General features: G+C 48.0%; 1 protein-coding gene across 2 annotated transcripts in view; it reads right to left on the bottom strand.

The window, feature by feature from the left end:
- Positions 1–1003: 1003 nt before the first annotated feature.
- MAP3K20 (mitogen-activated protein kinase kinase kinase 20) overlaps positions 1004–17693 on the bottom strand; it is a 178746-nt gene continuing 162056 nt past the window's right edge. For both annotated transcript variants that reach the window (XM_062187850.1, XM_062187859.1), the window contains exons 17-20: positions 14370–14486; positions 12166–12240; positions 7911–8061; positions 1004–2836 (exon numbers count right to left, since the gene is read on the bottom strand). In XM_062187850.1, the coding sequence (XP_062043834.1) occupies positions 2136–2836; positions 7911–8061; positions 12166–12240; positions 14370–14486 (1044 nt within the window). In that variant the 3' untranslated portion in view covers positions 1004–2135. The remainder of the gene's footprint in view (positions 2837–7910; positions 8062–12165; positions 12241–14369; positions 14487–17693) is intronic.

The following is a 17693-nucleotide window of genomic DNA, read 5'->3' as shown; positions in this document are numbered from 1 at the left end:
AAGGCAGAGAGCGGACTTCCATCTGCTGGTTCACTCCCCAAATGACTGCAGCCGCGCTGACCTGAAGCCAGGAGCTTCCTCCGGGTCTCCCACGGGGGTGCAGGGCCCCCAGGACCTGGGCCATCTTCCACTGCTTTCCCAGGCCATTAGTCGAGAGCTGGATCAGAAGTGGAGCAGCCAGGACTTATACTGGTTTCCATATGGGATGCTGGCACTGTAGGCAGCAGCTTTACCCACTAAGCCACAGCGCCGGCCCGAACAGTATGATATTAAGATAGCGTATTTTTGTAGTTGTCTGCTTTAAATTTGGACACAAAGGACAAAGGGGAAAAAGAACTGAAAACAGATTGTGGTTGACGTAAGCACCACGAGAAAGGGTCCCAGAGAGGCTTCAAACCTTAGCAGACATTGCTCACCCAAGACCAAGAATCCTTTGCTGGTTCCTCTGCTTCCACTGCTTTCACTTGTAAATGCAAGTGGCAAACCAGAAGACTTCAAGATTAGTGTCGAATCTGTTTAGGTCGTGGCAGCTTTGTTTTTTTTCTTTTTGTTTCTTTTTGTTTTTTTTCTTGTTTACCAGTTTATTATAAAGGCTAAAACCCAGGAGCATCCCACAGGACAAAGTATGGTGCAGTGTGTGGAGCTCTCAGGCCCTCCCCTTCCTGCCCCCCTCCACCCCCACTCCTTGATGTAGTCACCAGCCTGGGAACTCTCCGCATCTCATTGTTCAAGAGTTATTATCAAGGTCATTTCTAACGACTCTGAATTTACTACCACCCTCATACAGTTCTCCCAGCAGGCCCCAGGTACCATCCAGAGCGGGAGAGTAGGGCAGCCACCCCTGACAGCACATGTACCACCTCTGAGGCCTGGTTTCTATGCAAGAACTCAACCTGCAGAGTCACCAGTGGGTCCTCAGGATTTCCACTGAGCCTGGAGGATCCTGGGCAGGACAAAGACACCTGACGGTAAGGGTCAGTGAGTACTCAATAGAACCTCGGAATATTGAAAACAACATTTATTTATTTGATATGCAGTAGCTTTAGTGCGATCTTTTTGATTTGTAAAATACGATGAGTTGCACACGTGGGATCTCACCCTTCCTGTCTCTGAACTGTAGGCAGTCTCTCTTTACCCCCAGCTGCTTAGAGCTGTCTTGCTGCAAGGCTGGTATTTACTGTCTCGCTCTAACGAGGATGTTGGTAATTTTAAATTTCTCAAGCTTTTAGCTTGTGGTATTATCTTGCTCTGTTTTCTCTTACATTTTAGATTTCTGACATCCCAAGAGACCTTTATGGACTTTTGTTTTTTTTCCCCCTCTCTGTGCCGCCTTTGGTAAAATGTAGAAAATAATTTTCAAAGGGAGTCTCTGGTCTCTGGGAGCTTAGGGAAAGAAACGACCACGAATCTCCTAGGCAATAGCTCTTTGGTTTGAGATGAATCTTAATGAGATATGTACCATAATTAACATAAGTTCAATAATCTTTTTTATGGCTTACAAGTGATAAGCTGAATCAGTTCAAGTCTGACCATGATAAAAACACAAATATCTTACTAAAATAAATAGTAACCAAGGAGGCTGAGACAAGAGTGTAATGATAAGGCACTTGCCTTGGGCACAAAACCTAAACCTAAAGGGGCATCCAAAAACAAATCAGTGCGTTAAAATATCACTTCTCTTGATTACTATTTTTAAAAAGAAAATGAATGCAAAAATTTGTGATAAACAAAGTATCCTAATTTTAAAATGAAGACAGGATCAGAAACAGTATCTTGCTAATAAGCCACAATACTGATCCTGGTTTGATCCAGAATGTTGATTTTGATGACCTCACTTGCCCTACCCTGGTCTCGGCCCTGCTAACCAGAAAGTCAGTGGCACAACTCCCCATCTAGAAAGGTCACTTCAGGACAGGAATTCCGTGTAGTTACTTTCAAGTCTAGGCAGCATCACTGAGCAACCAGCACCCACACTTTTGGCCCTTGTTTGGCTGTGTCTCAATTAGAAGATATTTCCCAATGCAAAAACAAAAACAAAAAAAAAAAAAAAAAGGAAGAGTTTTTGATAGTGGAACCTGACATCCCATTATCAAACTCCATTACATTCAAAAAGAAAAATTCATCAGTGCAATTCATTAAAAGGTCCTCCTCCCACGCAGGTTTCCTCGCACCCTTTCCTTGCCAGCCTTTGTGGGAGAGGGCCGGAGGGGCTTCTTGCGATACTCCACCTTGGTCCACCCGCCTTCACTCCCTTTGCTCTCCTCGTCCCCGGCTCGTGTGTCCGTCTCCGTGTGCAGCGGCATCCCTGGTATGGTCCTGGGCTGGCGACGGTCATTTGGGCTCCTTCTAAACTCAGGTGACTGGTGAGTGCCGAGTGTGGGATGAGAAACCCTGTAGCACTTTCCAGAATACCTTTCTCTGGAAGGGGTGGAATGCTGACTTTTCCCACTGTATCTTCCTCTGGGAGAAGAGTTGAGTGAGACGCTGCCACGCTCGTATTTGTTCCTGCTCCTATCTGAGTATCGACCCCTTTCAGAAGCGCTGTCCGTGTTAAGACTGGAAAAGCCGCTGTCTCTGGAGTTGAGATGTAGAGAGGAGAAGTTCTTGGTCAGTCCGTACTGTGTGGGAGAGGAGCTTCGGGACTGGTTTATGGGTGTGATCTGCTGGTACTTAATGGGCGCCTGGGTCCTCCTCACAGCAGCAGCATAGGAGACCTGGTCATCGAAGTAGGGGAAGAAGGATGAGCCCAGGATGGGGTTGCTCTGGGAGCGCTGTAAGGAAGTGTTGGATGCAATCTGCCTCAACCTCAGGGTGTCCAGCCACTGGCAGTCGGCACCTGCAGGATGAGAAAGAGCAGCTTTTAGACCCCAGGAAAGCCGCACACCTGGGGAGGGCTACAAGAACACTGCCTTTGTTATTACAAATACTCCCTACAAAATAAGCCTATTTACTGAGGCTGTGCTAGGAGCTTGGCATTGGGCTTTACTTACATCATCTCATTTAATCCTCCAATAATTGCCTTGGGGAATACTGATCATCTTAGTCCATAAATGAAGTGCAGAAGGTAAAGCTGCAAGTCACTCAACCAATAATCCCAGGTCCTTCTGCATCTAGATCTTGTTCCTACTCCTGGCTGTCACTCCCAGACATTGCTGCTGTGGGTGTGTTCAGGTGCAGCAAGTGGAGTCAACAAAAGGCTTTGTGCAGACCAGCACTTTTATAACCCCAGGGCAGCTCGACTGGATAAGGGAAAAGAGATTCTGAAGGTAGATAGGACAGTAGAGATTGTGTGGAAGAGCTTGTCTGGCAGCCCCAGGGCCTGAGCTATGTCAGCCACATTCTACAATTGTCAGTGGTGCTCCTATCCACAGCTCGCTGGCTCCTCTGCAACTGTGCACAGGGACTTTTCTGGAAGGGAGCAAAAGGGCACGCCCAGGTCTCTCTGCCGGCAAGGCTCCTTCCTACAGCCCTGGGGCAAGGGACTTGTCCAGACCTGTGACTCTCTGTGCCTAGACAGACCATAGACTGATCCGCCACAAGCCCTCCTTTTGTGTGTAATGTGCTTTTACTGTGGCCAAGACCGCATTCCATCAAATTTCCCATCTTAACCACCTGCAAGTGTGTGGCGCAGGAGCGTTCAGTGTGTTTGCCCTGCTGGGCAACACATCCCTAGCCCAGGAATTTCTTTAAAGGTGTATTTATTTGAAAAGCAGAGTGATAGAGAGACAGTTCATCTGCTGGTACAATCCACAAATGCCTGCAACAGCCGGAGTGGGCCAGGCTGAAGCCAGAGCCTTGAACTCCATCCAGGTTTCCCACATGAGTTGCAGGGAACCAAATACTTGAGCTGTCATCTGCTGCCTTCCCCGGCGCAAGAGCAGGGAGATGAAGTGGAAGTGGAGTGGCTGAGACTAGAGCCGGCACTTGGAACTGGGATTCAGCATGGTGAGCACCACAACTCTGGGCCCTCCCACCTGGTAGTCCTTCCCCTTCCCCATCCCTGGTCTCATCCATTTCTGTGATGTGACTTCTTTAGAGACTTCACAAACGCGTGGAATCATGCAGTCCTAATGCCTCCCCTTCTTCACTTAGACATTAGTTTCCGACAGCGCTGATTTGTTTGGTATCTAACCCCCTCCACGCAGCCACGGGCACTTGGGGACGCTGACTGCATTCTGGCTCTGGAGGAAACTTGGATTGGTCTGGGCCAGGTGCACCAGTGCCATCTTTCAGGATGGACAAGTTTTCTTTACTCCTGAACGAGAACAGGGAGGGAACCGACCCCTTGTTTCCTCTGGGCATTGCCATGTCTATGGGATGACTGAAAACATGAGAGGAATAGACTGAGAGCAACGCCAGCAGGCTGAGAGCCCAGAGCGGGAAGGAGCCAAGGTCCGCGCTTCAATCCTCACCCAGCTGAGCCTGCTCTAGCTCTAGACTTCTTGTGATGGGAGAAAATCGATTTTATGACAGTTTAATTCGTGGTTTAAGGACTTTGGAGTCCCCCTGGATCACCTGGAGGGCTTCTAAAATGGTAGATCCCAAGGACCCCATCCTGGAATGTGGGGTTCAGTGGGTTGTGGCTGGGCCCGAGGATGTGCCTTTCCAACAAGGTCACTGGTGAGCCTGAGGCTGCTGGTCCTGGGACCACACTGGGAGAACCACAGGAACAAGCTACTGCAACCTGGGTTCGCTGTTACAGCAGGCCGTGTCCTCCAAGTCTTCACATCGTAGTGGACACAAAGGATACGAGGAGGAAGGAAGAGAGGCCAACCAGCTAAAGCTGGAGCAAGCCCAGGGGGAGCCAATGCTGCAAGCTCCCTGGTTAGTAAGCAGAGGGAGAAAGCTTTTCTGGCGCAGTTCCAGGGGGAGGCAGAGGGTACTGACCATTCCTGCATTTACTCTGAGAGAGAACACTCCACTGTCTCCTAGCAGATCTACGAGTAGATGGCATTGGGGGGTGGGGGGCGACATCTAATAATGTCCTCTTCTGGGAATGTTACCATCTTGTCTCCAACCACAGGGTCACAACCTGCTTTGAATACAGTAAGAGAATGCTTGGGAAACAACATCCTTAAGTCTCACTCCAGGGAATCCAGAACGGGGACTAGCAAAGTGCTTATTGGGTGACTTTCAAAGTGGTAGAATTTGAATGATGGAAAACTTGGATGCTATTGGCAGACATTTTGACTCATGTGGGTAAGTAAACAGCTTTAAAGAAATTTTTTAAAAAATTTATTAGAAACAGAGTGCTCCAACTGCTGCTTCACCCCCTAAATGCACACAATGGCTAGGGGCTGGGCTGAGCTGGAGTCAGGAGTCAAGTATGCAACCAAGGGGTCTCAAGTGAGCGGCAGGGACCCAATCACTGGAGCCATCCCTGCTGCCTCCCTGGGTCTGCATTAGCAGGAAGGCAGAAGTAAAATGAGCCCTGTGAACATTAGTTGTTATAGTAAGAGGGCCTTAAAGGTATCACAGTAGGCATTCTAGGCAAGACTGGTGGATTCACAAAAGCATCTGGAACCAGAGGGAAGCAAAGGGGAAGGAACTACTGCAGGGGTAGCGGCTGGTGGAAGCAGCGTGTCCCGATGAGGCTCGCGACCAAGAAGGCTCAAGCTCGGTGGTGCTGGTCAGAATGTCCTGCCGTGATTAGTTTCGGAAGAGCATAACCAAATCAACCGTGTAGGCAAAGTTGGACAGGATTAGCATGCCGTCACGGAATTTGCTGGTGGATTTTAAGTACTGTCCAGGATTTTGGGCCCGATGGCCGGTGGACATTTAGGATTCTGGTTTGCTTGGCAGGCCAGGCCCTGGAGTGGAGGACACAGGAGCTGGGCTCTCCCAACTCAGGGTCAGCTACTTAGAGCCTTTGCAGGTTTCTGTGACCACCAAAGACTTTCTGATGTGGCTTCCCAAGGAAAAGATCCTGAAAATGTATATTTCTGGTTAGTTTGGAAGCTGTATTTCTCATGGTAAAGAGTGAACTACATGGAGCATCTTTAAAATTTTTTTCTTTGAGAGGGAATGAAGGAGCGGGGCGGGGGGCAGGGAGAGAAGACAGACAGGGATACAGCAAGTTCCCAACACCTGGTTCACTCCCCCAGATGCCCACAACAGCTGGGGCGGAGCCAGGTGGGGGCAGGGAACTCAGCTTGGGTCTCCCTCGTGGGTGGAAGGAAGCCAATTACTTGAGTCATCACCTCTGCCTCCCGGGGTCTGCAGCAGCAGGAAGCTGGAGTCAGGAGCCGGAGCCCGGGGTGGGACCCAGGCACTCCGAGGTGGGACACAGGCTTCGAGCTACAAGGCTCGGGGTTTCTATGCATCCACATCCCATGTATTTGTTTGCTTGTCCCAGTCCTGCAGAACCTCACTGTGTGCTAGATTAGAGTTTCTGGACCTAAAAAGCTGACGGTCAGAACCTCTTCCCTGAACCCACCAAATGGTGACCAATTTACGGGCCAGTCAGCTGACCTTCCCCTGTGATACTCTAAGTTGTTTCTTCATCTCATCCACAGGTACAACAATGAGTAGGCATTGCTCATCCTATGCATTCCGCATCTTCTCTATCTTCCTCTCTCTCCTCCCACCTTCCCTCTGTCAGTCTCTTGTGTAGATGGTGTTCAAGACTCAAGAGCAGTCCTGGTGACACAGAAGATCCCCATCTTTGATACACTTTCGAAAAGTACATACATGCATACAGTTAGTCCTTGGTTCCGGGCCCCCCATAGATACCAAGATCTATAGATGCTCAACTCCCTCATATAGAATTGCATAGTATTTGAATACAAATACATGGTATTTGAATACATCCTGCAGTACACGTCTAATGATTTATAGACTACTTGTAACACCACAATCAAAATGCTATATAGGCCGGCGCCACAGCTCACTAGGCTAATCCTCCGCCTGCGGAGCCGGCACCCCGGGTTCTAGTCTTGGTTGGGACGCCGGATTCTGTCCCGGTTGTTCCTCTTCCAGTCCAGCTCTCTACTGTGGCCTGGGAAGGCAGTGGAGAATGGCCCAAGAGCTTGGGCCCTGCACCCGCATGGGAGACCAGGAGGAAGCAACTGGCTCCGGTCTTCGGACTGGGGTAGCACCAGCAGTAGCAGCCATCTGGGGGGTGCACCAACAGAAGGAAGACCTTCCTCTCTCTCTCTCTCTCTCACTGTCTAACTCTGCCTGTCAAAAAAAAAAAAAGCTATATAAAGAGTTGCTAGATGAGATTGTTTAGGGAATGAGGGCAAGAAAGAAGTGTACATAATCCATACAGAAGAAAATTTTCAAATATTTTCAGTTGTTACTGATTGTGTATACATATATACACATTTTTTTTTTTTTTGGACAGGCAGAGTGGACAGTGAGAGAGACAGAGAGAAAGGTCTTCTTTTGCCGTTGGTTCACCCTCCAATGGCCGCTGCGGCTGGCACATCTCGCTGATCCGAAGCCAGGAGCCAGGTGCTTCTCCTGGTCTCCCATGGGGTGCAGGGCCCAAGCACTTGGGCCATCCTCCATCTGCACTCCCTGGCCACAGCAGAGAGCTGGCCTGGAAGAGGGGCAACCGGGACAGAATCCGGTGCCCCGACCGGGACTAGAACCCGGTGTGCCGGTGCCGCAAGGCGGAGGATTAGCCTGTTGAACCACGGCGCCGGCCATATACACATATTTTTATTTTTATTCACCAATGCAATGATTCTTTTTCATCTTTTATCATTGTTGTCCAAATCTCTAAACTTGTAATATTTTCACATTTAGAAGTTCCTAAATACTGCTCTCCACCTAAACTGTTCGTAAAACCAATACCACAGAAGAAGGAAGTATTATGTCAGAAGCCCGTGTCTATCCACACCCTGGCACCGAGAGCTCTGTGGCTGACATTGGCAACGCAGCCACAGCCAGCACGCGACACTTACTGGAGTCCGACCTGCTGCCCGGGGTGCCCTCGGCGTTGGGGAGCACGGTCTGAATGGCCAGCTGGACCGCTTTCACCTCGTCCTGAGGCTTTGCCTTGCTCCACTGGATCCGGTGCACATGCTTCGTGCTTTTTGGAGTTCTCACGTCACTCTGGGAGGAACACAAGAACCCATGTGCAAATGCACACAGTAACACCCGGGAAGGAAGGAAACTCAGGTCATGATGCCACATCATCTTCCCTACCAGGAACATGCTCACCATACATTAGGTAAAACATTGCAAATGTTGTCCAAAATATGCTCATTGAATTAAGAGTAAAATGTGTGCCAATCTGAAGAGGAGCCTGCTTTGGGCCTCCCACGCGGGTGCAGGGGCCCAAGGACTTGGGTCATCTTCCACTGCTTTCTCAGGTCCTAGCAGAGAGCTGGATCAGAAGAGGAGCAGTCAGGACTTGAACTGGCTGCCCATATGGGATGCCACACTGCAGGCAGCAGCTTTACCCACTACACCACAGCACTGACCCTGATAATAGTAGTTAAAATGTGGTTGTCTTCTCCTAGTATTATATGAGAGTACTGCAAAAAGTTCATGGAAGATGTATATTGTGAACAACTATGCATGGATTTCAAAATGTTTTTCCACAAAAAAATCCTTATTTTTTACTTTCATTTTTCCATGGACTTTCCAAAGTATTCTTGTATTTGATAAATTTCAACTCCACTATTCATTCAATAACACATGTGAAAATACTCTCTCGGGCCGGTGTTGTAGCATAACAGGTTAAGCCACTGCCTGCAGCATTAGCATCCCATATGGGTGCTGGTTTGCGTCCTGGCTGCTCCACTTCTGATCCAACTCCACAGCTCATGCTCCTGGGAAACCAGTGGAAGATGGCCCAAGTGCTTGGGCTCCTGAACCCACGTGGGACACCTGGAAGAGGCTCCTGGCTTCTGCCTGGCCCAACCCTGGCCAGTACAGCCATTTGGGGGAGTGAACCAGATGATGGAAGATCTCTCTCTCTCTTTCATCTTTCTAACTCTGTCCTTCAAATAAAAATAAATCTTTTTAAAAAAATATGACTTAAAAAAAGAAAATCTCTTCTGTTTATAGTACTTGGCAAGTGAAAAAATGTTTTTTTCTTAAAAAATGCTTATTTATTTGAAAGGTGGCGAGACAGAGAACACTCCCCTGATGATTCACTCCTCAAATGCATGAAACAACCAGGCCTTGGCTAGGCTGATGCTGGGACTGGAACTCAACCCAGGTCTCCTGCATGGGAGGCAGGGATGGAATTGTTTGAGCCATTGCCTCCTGGGACGTACTTCAGCAAGATGCTTAAACTGAGAGTGGAGCTGGGTCTTGAAACCAGGCACTCTGACATGGGATACAGGGAGCTAGGCAGTGTCCTAGCTGCTCTTCCAAATGCCCACCCTGAAAAGATATTTTGTTGAACAAATGAAGCTCTGATCACGTTTCTGCTCAAGGCTGCCTATGGTCATGAGGGTAACAGGTGCACGCAGGGATCATGGGATTATGACGTGCACAGAGGGTGAAGGACAGCGGGTAACAGGTGCAAAAGTGTGACAGGGTCAACAGGAAAGAGGACACCCCCAGAGCAAGACACACCGTGTTCTTGTCCTGAAAGCTCTCTCATCGCTGGATGTCACAAAGTCCTATCTCCTAAGCTCTCCTGGTTTAATGTGGCTATGGTGGGGGCCGGTGTGGTGGTATAGCAGGTGAAGCCGCCATCTGCAGCACTGGCATCTCATATGGGTGCCGGTTCAAGTCCCAGTTGCTCCACTTCTGATCCAGCTCCTTGCTAATGTGCCTGGGAAAGAACAGAAGATGGCCCAAGTGCTTGGGCCCCTGCATCCACATGGGAGAACTGGAGGGGGTTCCCAGCTCCGGCCTGGCCCAGCCCCAGCTGTTGTGCCCATTTGCGGAGTGAACCAGTAGACAGAAGATCCGTCTCCCTCTAATTCTGACTTATAAATAAATATTTAAAAATGGTTTTGAAACACCCTGAGAAACACAGACAAGTGCAATATCATCACAGAGCCTAAAAAGGAAGGGGACAGGGAGAGAGAACAGAACGGGGTGTGGTGTGGCTGGAGGGTAGTCAAAGGCAGGCGGAGGTGGAACTGGCTTTTCCAAGTGTCTGGTTACTAACAGGAGGGCTTCTGGATTGTGAGGGCCAACTGGCACGCTTCAGAACAGTCCAGAATCTAAGTTCCTCAAGGCCCCCTGCAAACCCTCCATCTTATGCTTGGGTTTTGTGCCCTGCAAGCAACACTTTGACAATTACTACTAATTCTTCGGGGCCTCACCTTGCGACCCTGTGTGCTGGGCAGGCGGGGATCAACCAACATATTGACTCCTGGGCTGGCCAGGGTTTGGATTCTAATGTGGAAAGGTCAAACCCTGGCAGCTCAGGACACCAGCACCATGCAGTAAAGTCCAACTCAAGATGCTGTGGTACAGAGCCGGAGCCCACGTGAAGATCCTGGCAGGCGTCTAACCTGCAGGAAAACGTGTGCTTCCCTCATTCATTCACTGATCCATTCAAGAAGCATTTATTAAGGATTTACCGTTCAGCCACTTACTACAGCCCCTGGAAAGCTAACAGGAGAGACAGAGAAGAGTAGCCAGTGTTGCCAAAGTCTGAAAATGTGGGTGTCGCTCTAGCTCGCTCACTCACTTTCCCAGTCTGGGTTCCCTATCTATAAGAGGAAGATACTATCTATCTACCAGCATTCTCACAGTGGCTAAGATAAAACAGGTGGAAGCACCTCTTACAGTATCCAGCCCATGGCAAATCCTTAATACAGATTTCTTGAATGAATGAATGAAATGCATGTCTTCCCCAGGCTACTGCACACTAGTGTCTAGGTACTCTAAGCACCCCTCCACCCTGTTCCCCACGGATTTCTCTGCCTTGCAAGGTATATTTACCACCCATCAGGGAGATTTGGTTGAATTCTTAAAAGTTATTAGTACTAAGTGCACTTGCTGAGCAAAACTACTTAAATTTACTTACAAAGAGATCTTTTCTAACAGCTAATGTGTTTTCCAGAAGTTATGGTAAAAAAAATACATAGCATGAAATTTACCATCTTAACAAATTTTTACAATGTATTCAATGTTCTTGAAAGAGAATGAGATCCTCCATTTGTGGGTTCACTCCCCCAATACCCATAATAGGCAGGGCTGGGCCAGGCAGGTTGAAGCCGGGAGGTAGAAACTCAGTCATATAAAAATACATAGAATCAGGCCAGCGCCGTGGCTTAACAGGCTAATCCTCCACCTTGCAGCACCGGCACACCGGGTTCTAGTCCCGGTTGGGGTGCCAGATTCTGTCCCGGTTGCTCCTCTTCCAGGCCAGCTCTCTGCTATGGCCCGGGAAGGCAGTGGAGGATGGCCCAAGTGCTTGGGCCCTGCACCCGCATGGGAGACCAGGAGAAGCACCTGGCTCCTGGCTTCGGATCAGCAAGATGCGCCAGCCGCAGCAGCCATTGGAGGGTGAACCAACGGCAAAAAGGAAGACCTTTCTCTCTGTCTCTCTCTCTCACTATCCACTCTGCCTGTCCAAAAAAAAAAAAAATACATAGAATCTGCCCATCTATTTTTTATAATAAACCCCCTCCCTTGTGGCAGTGGGGACTGTGCCCTGTCTTTTTGAAGACTCACTCATCTGTCCCAGTACCCTAGTACCAGGAGGGTGGAGATCTGTTTCGGTCACCGTCTGGGATACCAGACACCTAACCTATCATGTAGGCTGGACATGGACAGGGTGCTCACTCAACAACCAGCGAAGGACCCTGAGCCACTCAGAAGTCTTTATTGTAACTGCAAACACCTGCTGATTCTCCAAAATTGTCTTTCAGGTTCCCCGGTCCGCTCCAGGGAGAGATGCGACCCCCAGGTATTCTGGACTGGTGCAGACCCTACCGCAGGAACGAGGTCTGTGCAGATGGGTCAGGGGGGACCTGAAGGTCACTTTTGGCTTCATTTTAATACCCAGATCTGCAGCCCAGGAGGAGTGCAAGCCTCATTACCATAACACACAACCTCTGTTGGAGCGTGCTTCACCCCTACACGCGATGACAAGGAGGTCCTCTCCTCCGTATTCACCTCCCTACACTAAAAGACCTTGCCTTGCCAGTATATTTCTAGAGAGATTATAAGTCATAAGTGCATCTAAGTCCCTGCTTATCACCTGATGGGAAAGCCCGAGCCTTCCTCCCCAGGGCTTACCTCATAGGTGACGCTGCACTCCACAGTCTGATTCGCTGCTATTCCCACAATCCACTTCTCCATTACAAATGGAGGCTGAAAGACACAAGGCGGGGTGGGGTGACACAGCCTGCTCTGCTGCACCACGAGCTTCTCTAAGCCCCGCCATGCAGCCGGGGACAGGGGATCAGATTACCATGAAGGTCACGTCGGTCACACATGGAGACTCACAACATACAAGTGTTTTCTCTTTCCTAAGACTTCCTCCCAGGATCTCCTCCATCACTCGGCCTTACCACCAACGCATGCAGGACGCATCTTCACAAGTGAGAGGAAGCCACAACAATACAAGAAGCTGCTTAGTGGCTTCTACGATCATTCTGCTTCCCACTGTATCCGCGGTGCGGTGCGGCACAGCACACAGGTACAAATGCTGACAGTGGCAGTGTTTTCCCACTGCTGTAGACCAAAGGACTGGAGAGGAAGCCCATGCCTTGGACTCGCTGTCAAGCCTCTGGTCCTACAGGTGAGCTGCACTCTTCTCCCACCACCCTTAACCCATCCCCAGGGTTAGAGCATCAAAGGAATGACTGCCTGTGAGCTGAGTATGGAGAAAATGAGAGAGATTGGTTCCACAGATTTTGAACCATCTGCTCCAATCCTCTTTTTCCTATAAACCATGTTAATGTTGCTGTATAATTTTGCAAACATGGCTTTATAGCAGAAACATATGAATTCGGGCTAATAAGTCCATTTTTTTTTTTTTTTTTTAAGGCCAAGAGCAACTTCCTCTGTTAGTAGGCAATGACTTGGATTTTACTCCTAAATTGCATGGAAGCAATGAACCATTGCTGCAACCAGGGATGGCACAAGTAGGGCAAGAACAGAACATAGCTCTCCAGCCATCAAGATATTAAAACATAGTTTGTCCCAACAAAATAAGGAAAAGTCAAAACCCAATCAGAGGGGCTGGCGCTGTGGCATAGAAGGCTAAGCCTCCGCCTGCAGTGCCGGCATCCCATATGGACTCCGGTTTGAGTCCTGGCTGCTTCACTTCCCATCCAGCTCCCTGCTAATGTGCCTTGGAAAGCAGCAGAAGATAACCCAAGTATTTGGGTCCCTATACCCAAGTGAGAGAACAAGAAGAAGCTCCTGGCCTTGGCCTGGCCCAGCCCTGGCTGTTTCGGCCATGTGTGGAGTGAACCAGCAGAGGGAAGCTTGCTCTCTCCTTCTCTTTATCTCTGCCTTTCAAACAAACAAATCAATCATAACCTTCAGAGATAAATAAGGCCACTGAAATAACTCCTTGTTGCACAGGGGAACCCAACAGTGAATCCCAATCAGTCTACTTGATGAATCTACCTGTAAATTAAAAGGACTGGGGTGTTTCGCAATCTCATGTCTCCAAAGAGAACACATTACTAATGCCATGGATTTGAAGAATCCTTTCACTCCCCTATCTGTGTTTGTACTCTGGTTCTCCTTTGCTCACAAGCCCTGTTTTCTTCACTGAAACCAAACAGTGTCCTGGAGCTCAGGTTAGAGGGGCGACCTCATTGATAGGGCTTTCACTTGTAGCTGTTGACTTTCTAAAATCGAGGTCTGGGGTGTAGTTTTTCCAGTTTGAGGCAGAACTGACTTCTATTTTTTCCATTTTGAGGAGCAGTGTAGGCATGTCTGGAAATCTTTCTTCAGTGTTCTCAACAGCATGTGTCTACAGTTGACCCCAGAGTTAGTAACGTGCTCTCCAGCCACTCCAGGGATTCCCAGGTATGAACTCCAGGAAGCCATCAAGACTTCAACATACGCTTTATAAGTTCTGTTGTTTCAGTCCTTCCAGAAGTGAGCTCAACCAAGGCAACCTTCCTCCTCCCAAGTTTTCCAATGTTGAAAACAACCCCAGATTGGAAGTAAACATTCTGAGCTTTTTCTTTCCTTTAATAAATGACAGAGTAAGCATAAAGAATCATGGGAGACAATTTTAAGAAAAACTAAACGATATCTTTTTTTGCAGCGCTTTTTCATTCCCACAGCATAAGTGAAATTTTAACAAAAAACTATTGTGATTTCAATCTGCTAAATAAAATGTGCCTTTCAACAGTCAGCTTGAGGCTGAGCTGATGCGAGCCTGGACAAGCACAAAAGCACACTGCTGGGGTATTTGAATGTCTTTGTTTGATATCTGTGAATTCAAAAAAGCTTTTAAGCCGTAAATAGAACCCTACCTTTGTCATCTTTAAAATCTCTGCATCAGGTAGGTTAGTGTTGAATGTCACATCTTTTATGTAGGTTATTGCAATTTCATCCCCATCCATCTCCATATACATTTTCCACTTACAATCCTGGAATTAAAAGCAAAATTATCGAATTTGAGAAAGTAAAACACATTTTTTTTTTTACTCTCAATGTTTTATAACACATGAAAGTATTTTAAATGAAGTATTATGGGAGTACTCCCCCCATCCTTTTCAATAAAAGGACAAGGAATTTGATCCCTTTGTATATCTAAAGAATCCTAGTTAGTGCAGCCTTGAGACAAAATTTATTAGTCTAGTGCTCTATTATAGGAGTTGCAAACTCACAATCCTAAAGGGACCAGGAGATGATAAAAACGAGGAAAGCCAGACAGTTTCATTGCTGAGTCTTAAGTTGTAACCTTCCAAGAAAGACTAATTTACAGATGCAACATTACAGAAATATTTTCTCTTGCCACAAAAAATATGTGGTACTGACATCTGCAAGTCCCTTCAAAATGCATCAAAAAATAAGGGCTGATGGACGGCTAGAGGGACAGGTGCATGGGCAGACACATCACGGCAAGTGCAGTAAATATCAGTGGTAAGACCAAGGGTGGGTATGCAAGGGTTCACTGTAACAGTCTTTCCAGGTTTTGGGAAATACCTGGCCCTCTTGATCCCCTGTGAGTTTCCCTCTATTGATAATGACTCAGGTGCAAGAAACAGCTCAGTTCTTTTACAACAGGCGGTCCAATGGCACTGCAGGCGGAATGATGTGTGGTAATTGACAATAGGCAGTAACGGAGCAGGTTCGACTCCAGGACACTAAAGAGCAGTTGTCCTAAAGGCACACCCGCTACTCAGCTTCTGCAGGTGATTCCCACAAAGGATGGTGAGCCAGCTCTGCTACCTCCTGTGATGTCTTGTGGAAAGCTAGACATGTGGAATCTTATATAAATCCTCTTGAGTTTTAGATGTGGGTATGCTCATTAGACTTGTAATAGAATTGCCATATTATGAAAAAGCACATCATTGGCCAAGAGAAAGCAAATGGAAACCACAACGTAGCCCCACTGCATACCCCCCAGAAAGGCTGCCACTGATAACATCAAATGTGGCCTAGGATTTGGAGCTACTGGAACTCTTACACACTGTTGGCGGGAGTGTAAATGCCACAGTTACATTGGAAAAGATTTTGATAATTTATTAAAAAACTAAACAAGTACCAATTTCTATGATTCAGAAATTTCACTAGTAGGTATTTACCCAACAGAAATGAAACAACAGTTGCTTTACAAATAGAGTTATTTGGAACCAAGCCAAATGTCCATCAGAAGGAAACTGGATAAACTGTACTTAGCAATGCAAAGGAACAAATTACTGACATGTGTTAACATGGATAAACCTCAAACAGGACAGTGAGCAAAATGAGTATTACACAAAAAAAAATGCTAACAATTCTGTTCATAAAATGTCCTAGAACAGACAAAACTAACATATGGCAGAAACAATTCAGAAGAGCGGTTGCTTCTGGGATGTTGATTGGGATGCAAGAGGTTGGGGGCAGAGAGGAGCCTGGCATTTCAGGACGAGGCAGGACCTGCATCTGCAGGGAGCGACTCTTGCTGCCAGCTACCTTCACAAGGTAGAGGACCAATGAGTGAAGGACAAGCTTTATTCAATAAAACGCAAGGATTCTGAGAGATGAAGGGTAATGAACCAGGCACCTGACGTGCTGAAACTAGAATGTGATCCTGCAAGAGGGGAGAGCTGGCATGTTTCCTGGAGCAAGCTCAGGCATCATCTGAGGCTGTCCAAAACCTGCTGGCCTCTGCAGGAGGTTGGGGGTGGGGTGGGGGAGCCTGGCATTTCAGGAAAGCTTCTAGATGAATCTCAGGACCCGGCAGGACCTTCACAAGGTGGAAAGCCAACGAGTAAAGGACAAGGTCTATCCAATAAAACTCAAACCTCGCTCTTGGCTAGCCTAAGTCCAACCAGTCCTCAGAAGAGACAAACCTCTGAATAATTCTTTGATTTGGAGCCACTGCTTCCTGGGCAACCTGGACCCTGAGATGACTTGGCGGGACCATGGCTGTTTGGTGTCATGATGGCTCCTCTCTGAAATAGAAGGCGTCTGCTAAGGCAGTAGTTGAGCAAAAAGCCTTAGAAGAGGAGCTTACTCTTACTTAGCAAGCTCATCAGGTTCCTTAACGGCCGAGCTTGGGAATGAAGTCAATCACAAACACAGTCAAAAAGACGCCCGCAGCGCACGTCCATGCCTGGACTGCCACCCCTCACTCATCTTGGTGCCCGAGTGCTCCTCCGTGACCACCTCCTCCAGATCAGACCCTTTCCACCCCCAGCGCTGCCACAGGGGCTCTGTAGCTCACGCTTGGGGAGCGCCTACCACGCGTACTTCCACAGCGCTGTTGCGTTCGATAATCATGATACCCTGGCAAGTCAAATGTATTTCCTCTTTAGATGGCCGAGAAAAATGAGGCTCCATGGATGAGGTTACTTTCCCACGGTTTCACAGGCAATAAATGGTGGAGGGCGGAGGACTCCAGAGTGTGGGGAACGGACTCAGTGGACAGTTGGCCGAGCCCCGTAAGTGGACAGAACCATTGACAGCAAGCAAGAGTGAGCAGGACCACAGAGTTTGCTAATGTAACCAAAGAGTTAAGGGGCCTCAGGTCCTCCAGGCAGGGAGTGCACTCCCAAGACAGAGAAACACTGGGCCCAGAATAGGGTTACAAACCTTTCATTTACAACTCTTATCTGAAACCCTTTTAACTGAACCATAAAAGGTAGCTCCCAAAGTAATAATAGTCAAGGAAGTGTAAGACAACAGGGGCACCGACTGTTACAGAGCTGGGTCAGAAAGAGCAGGTAGTGTCCCTGAAATCATTCACTTCATCTACCAACACCCTGACAGAACTCCCAGGTATCTTCAGGACGCATACGAGGTCATTGTTGCCTAGTTGGGAAGACTAATCCATAAACACGGTAATGAAATTCTTCCATTCTGCTCCATTTTAAATTTACCCAAGGTACTCTTGGCATTTTTGCCAGATAGTGAGTTGTCAGTTGTCAGTGAGGCTTGTCTATAAGCACCAGGACCTAAACAATGGCCACTGAGTTCCCCAGGACACAACTGCAGATGTTGAGACTACGTAAGAGATCCTGGAATGGCTGTCATAAGAACGTGAATTATCGGCAGAACCACTAGAAGTTGCAACATCCTGAGAAGCCCAATACAGGGTTACACTTGCACAACTGCTACCTCTTCAGCATCTTGGTAGCGATGGGGAC

The sequence above is a fragment of the Lepus europaeus genome, chromosome 1, assembly GCF_033115175.1.
Source record: "Lepus europaeus isolate LE1 chromosome 1, mLepTim1.pri, whole genome shotgun sequence".
Lineage (NCBI taxonomy): Eukaryota > Metazoa > Chordata > Mammalia > Lagomorpha > Leporidae > Lepus > Lepus europaeus.
The sequence above is the reverse complement of the archived record's forward strand: the minus strand, read 5'-3'. Positions and strand labels throughout refer to the sequence as shown.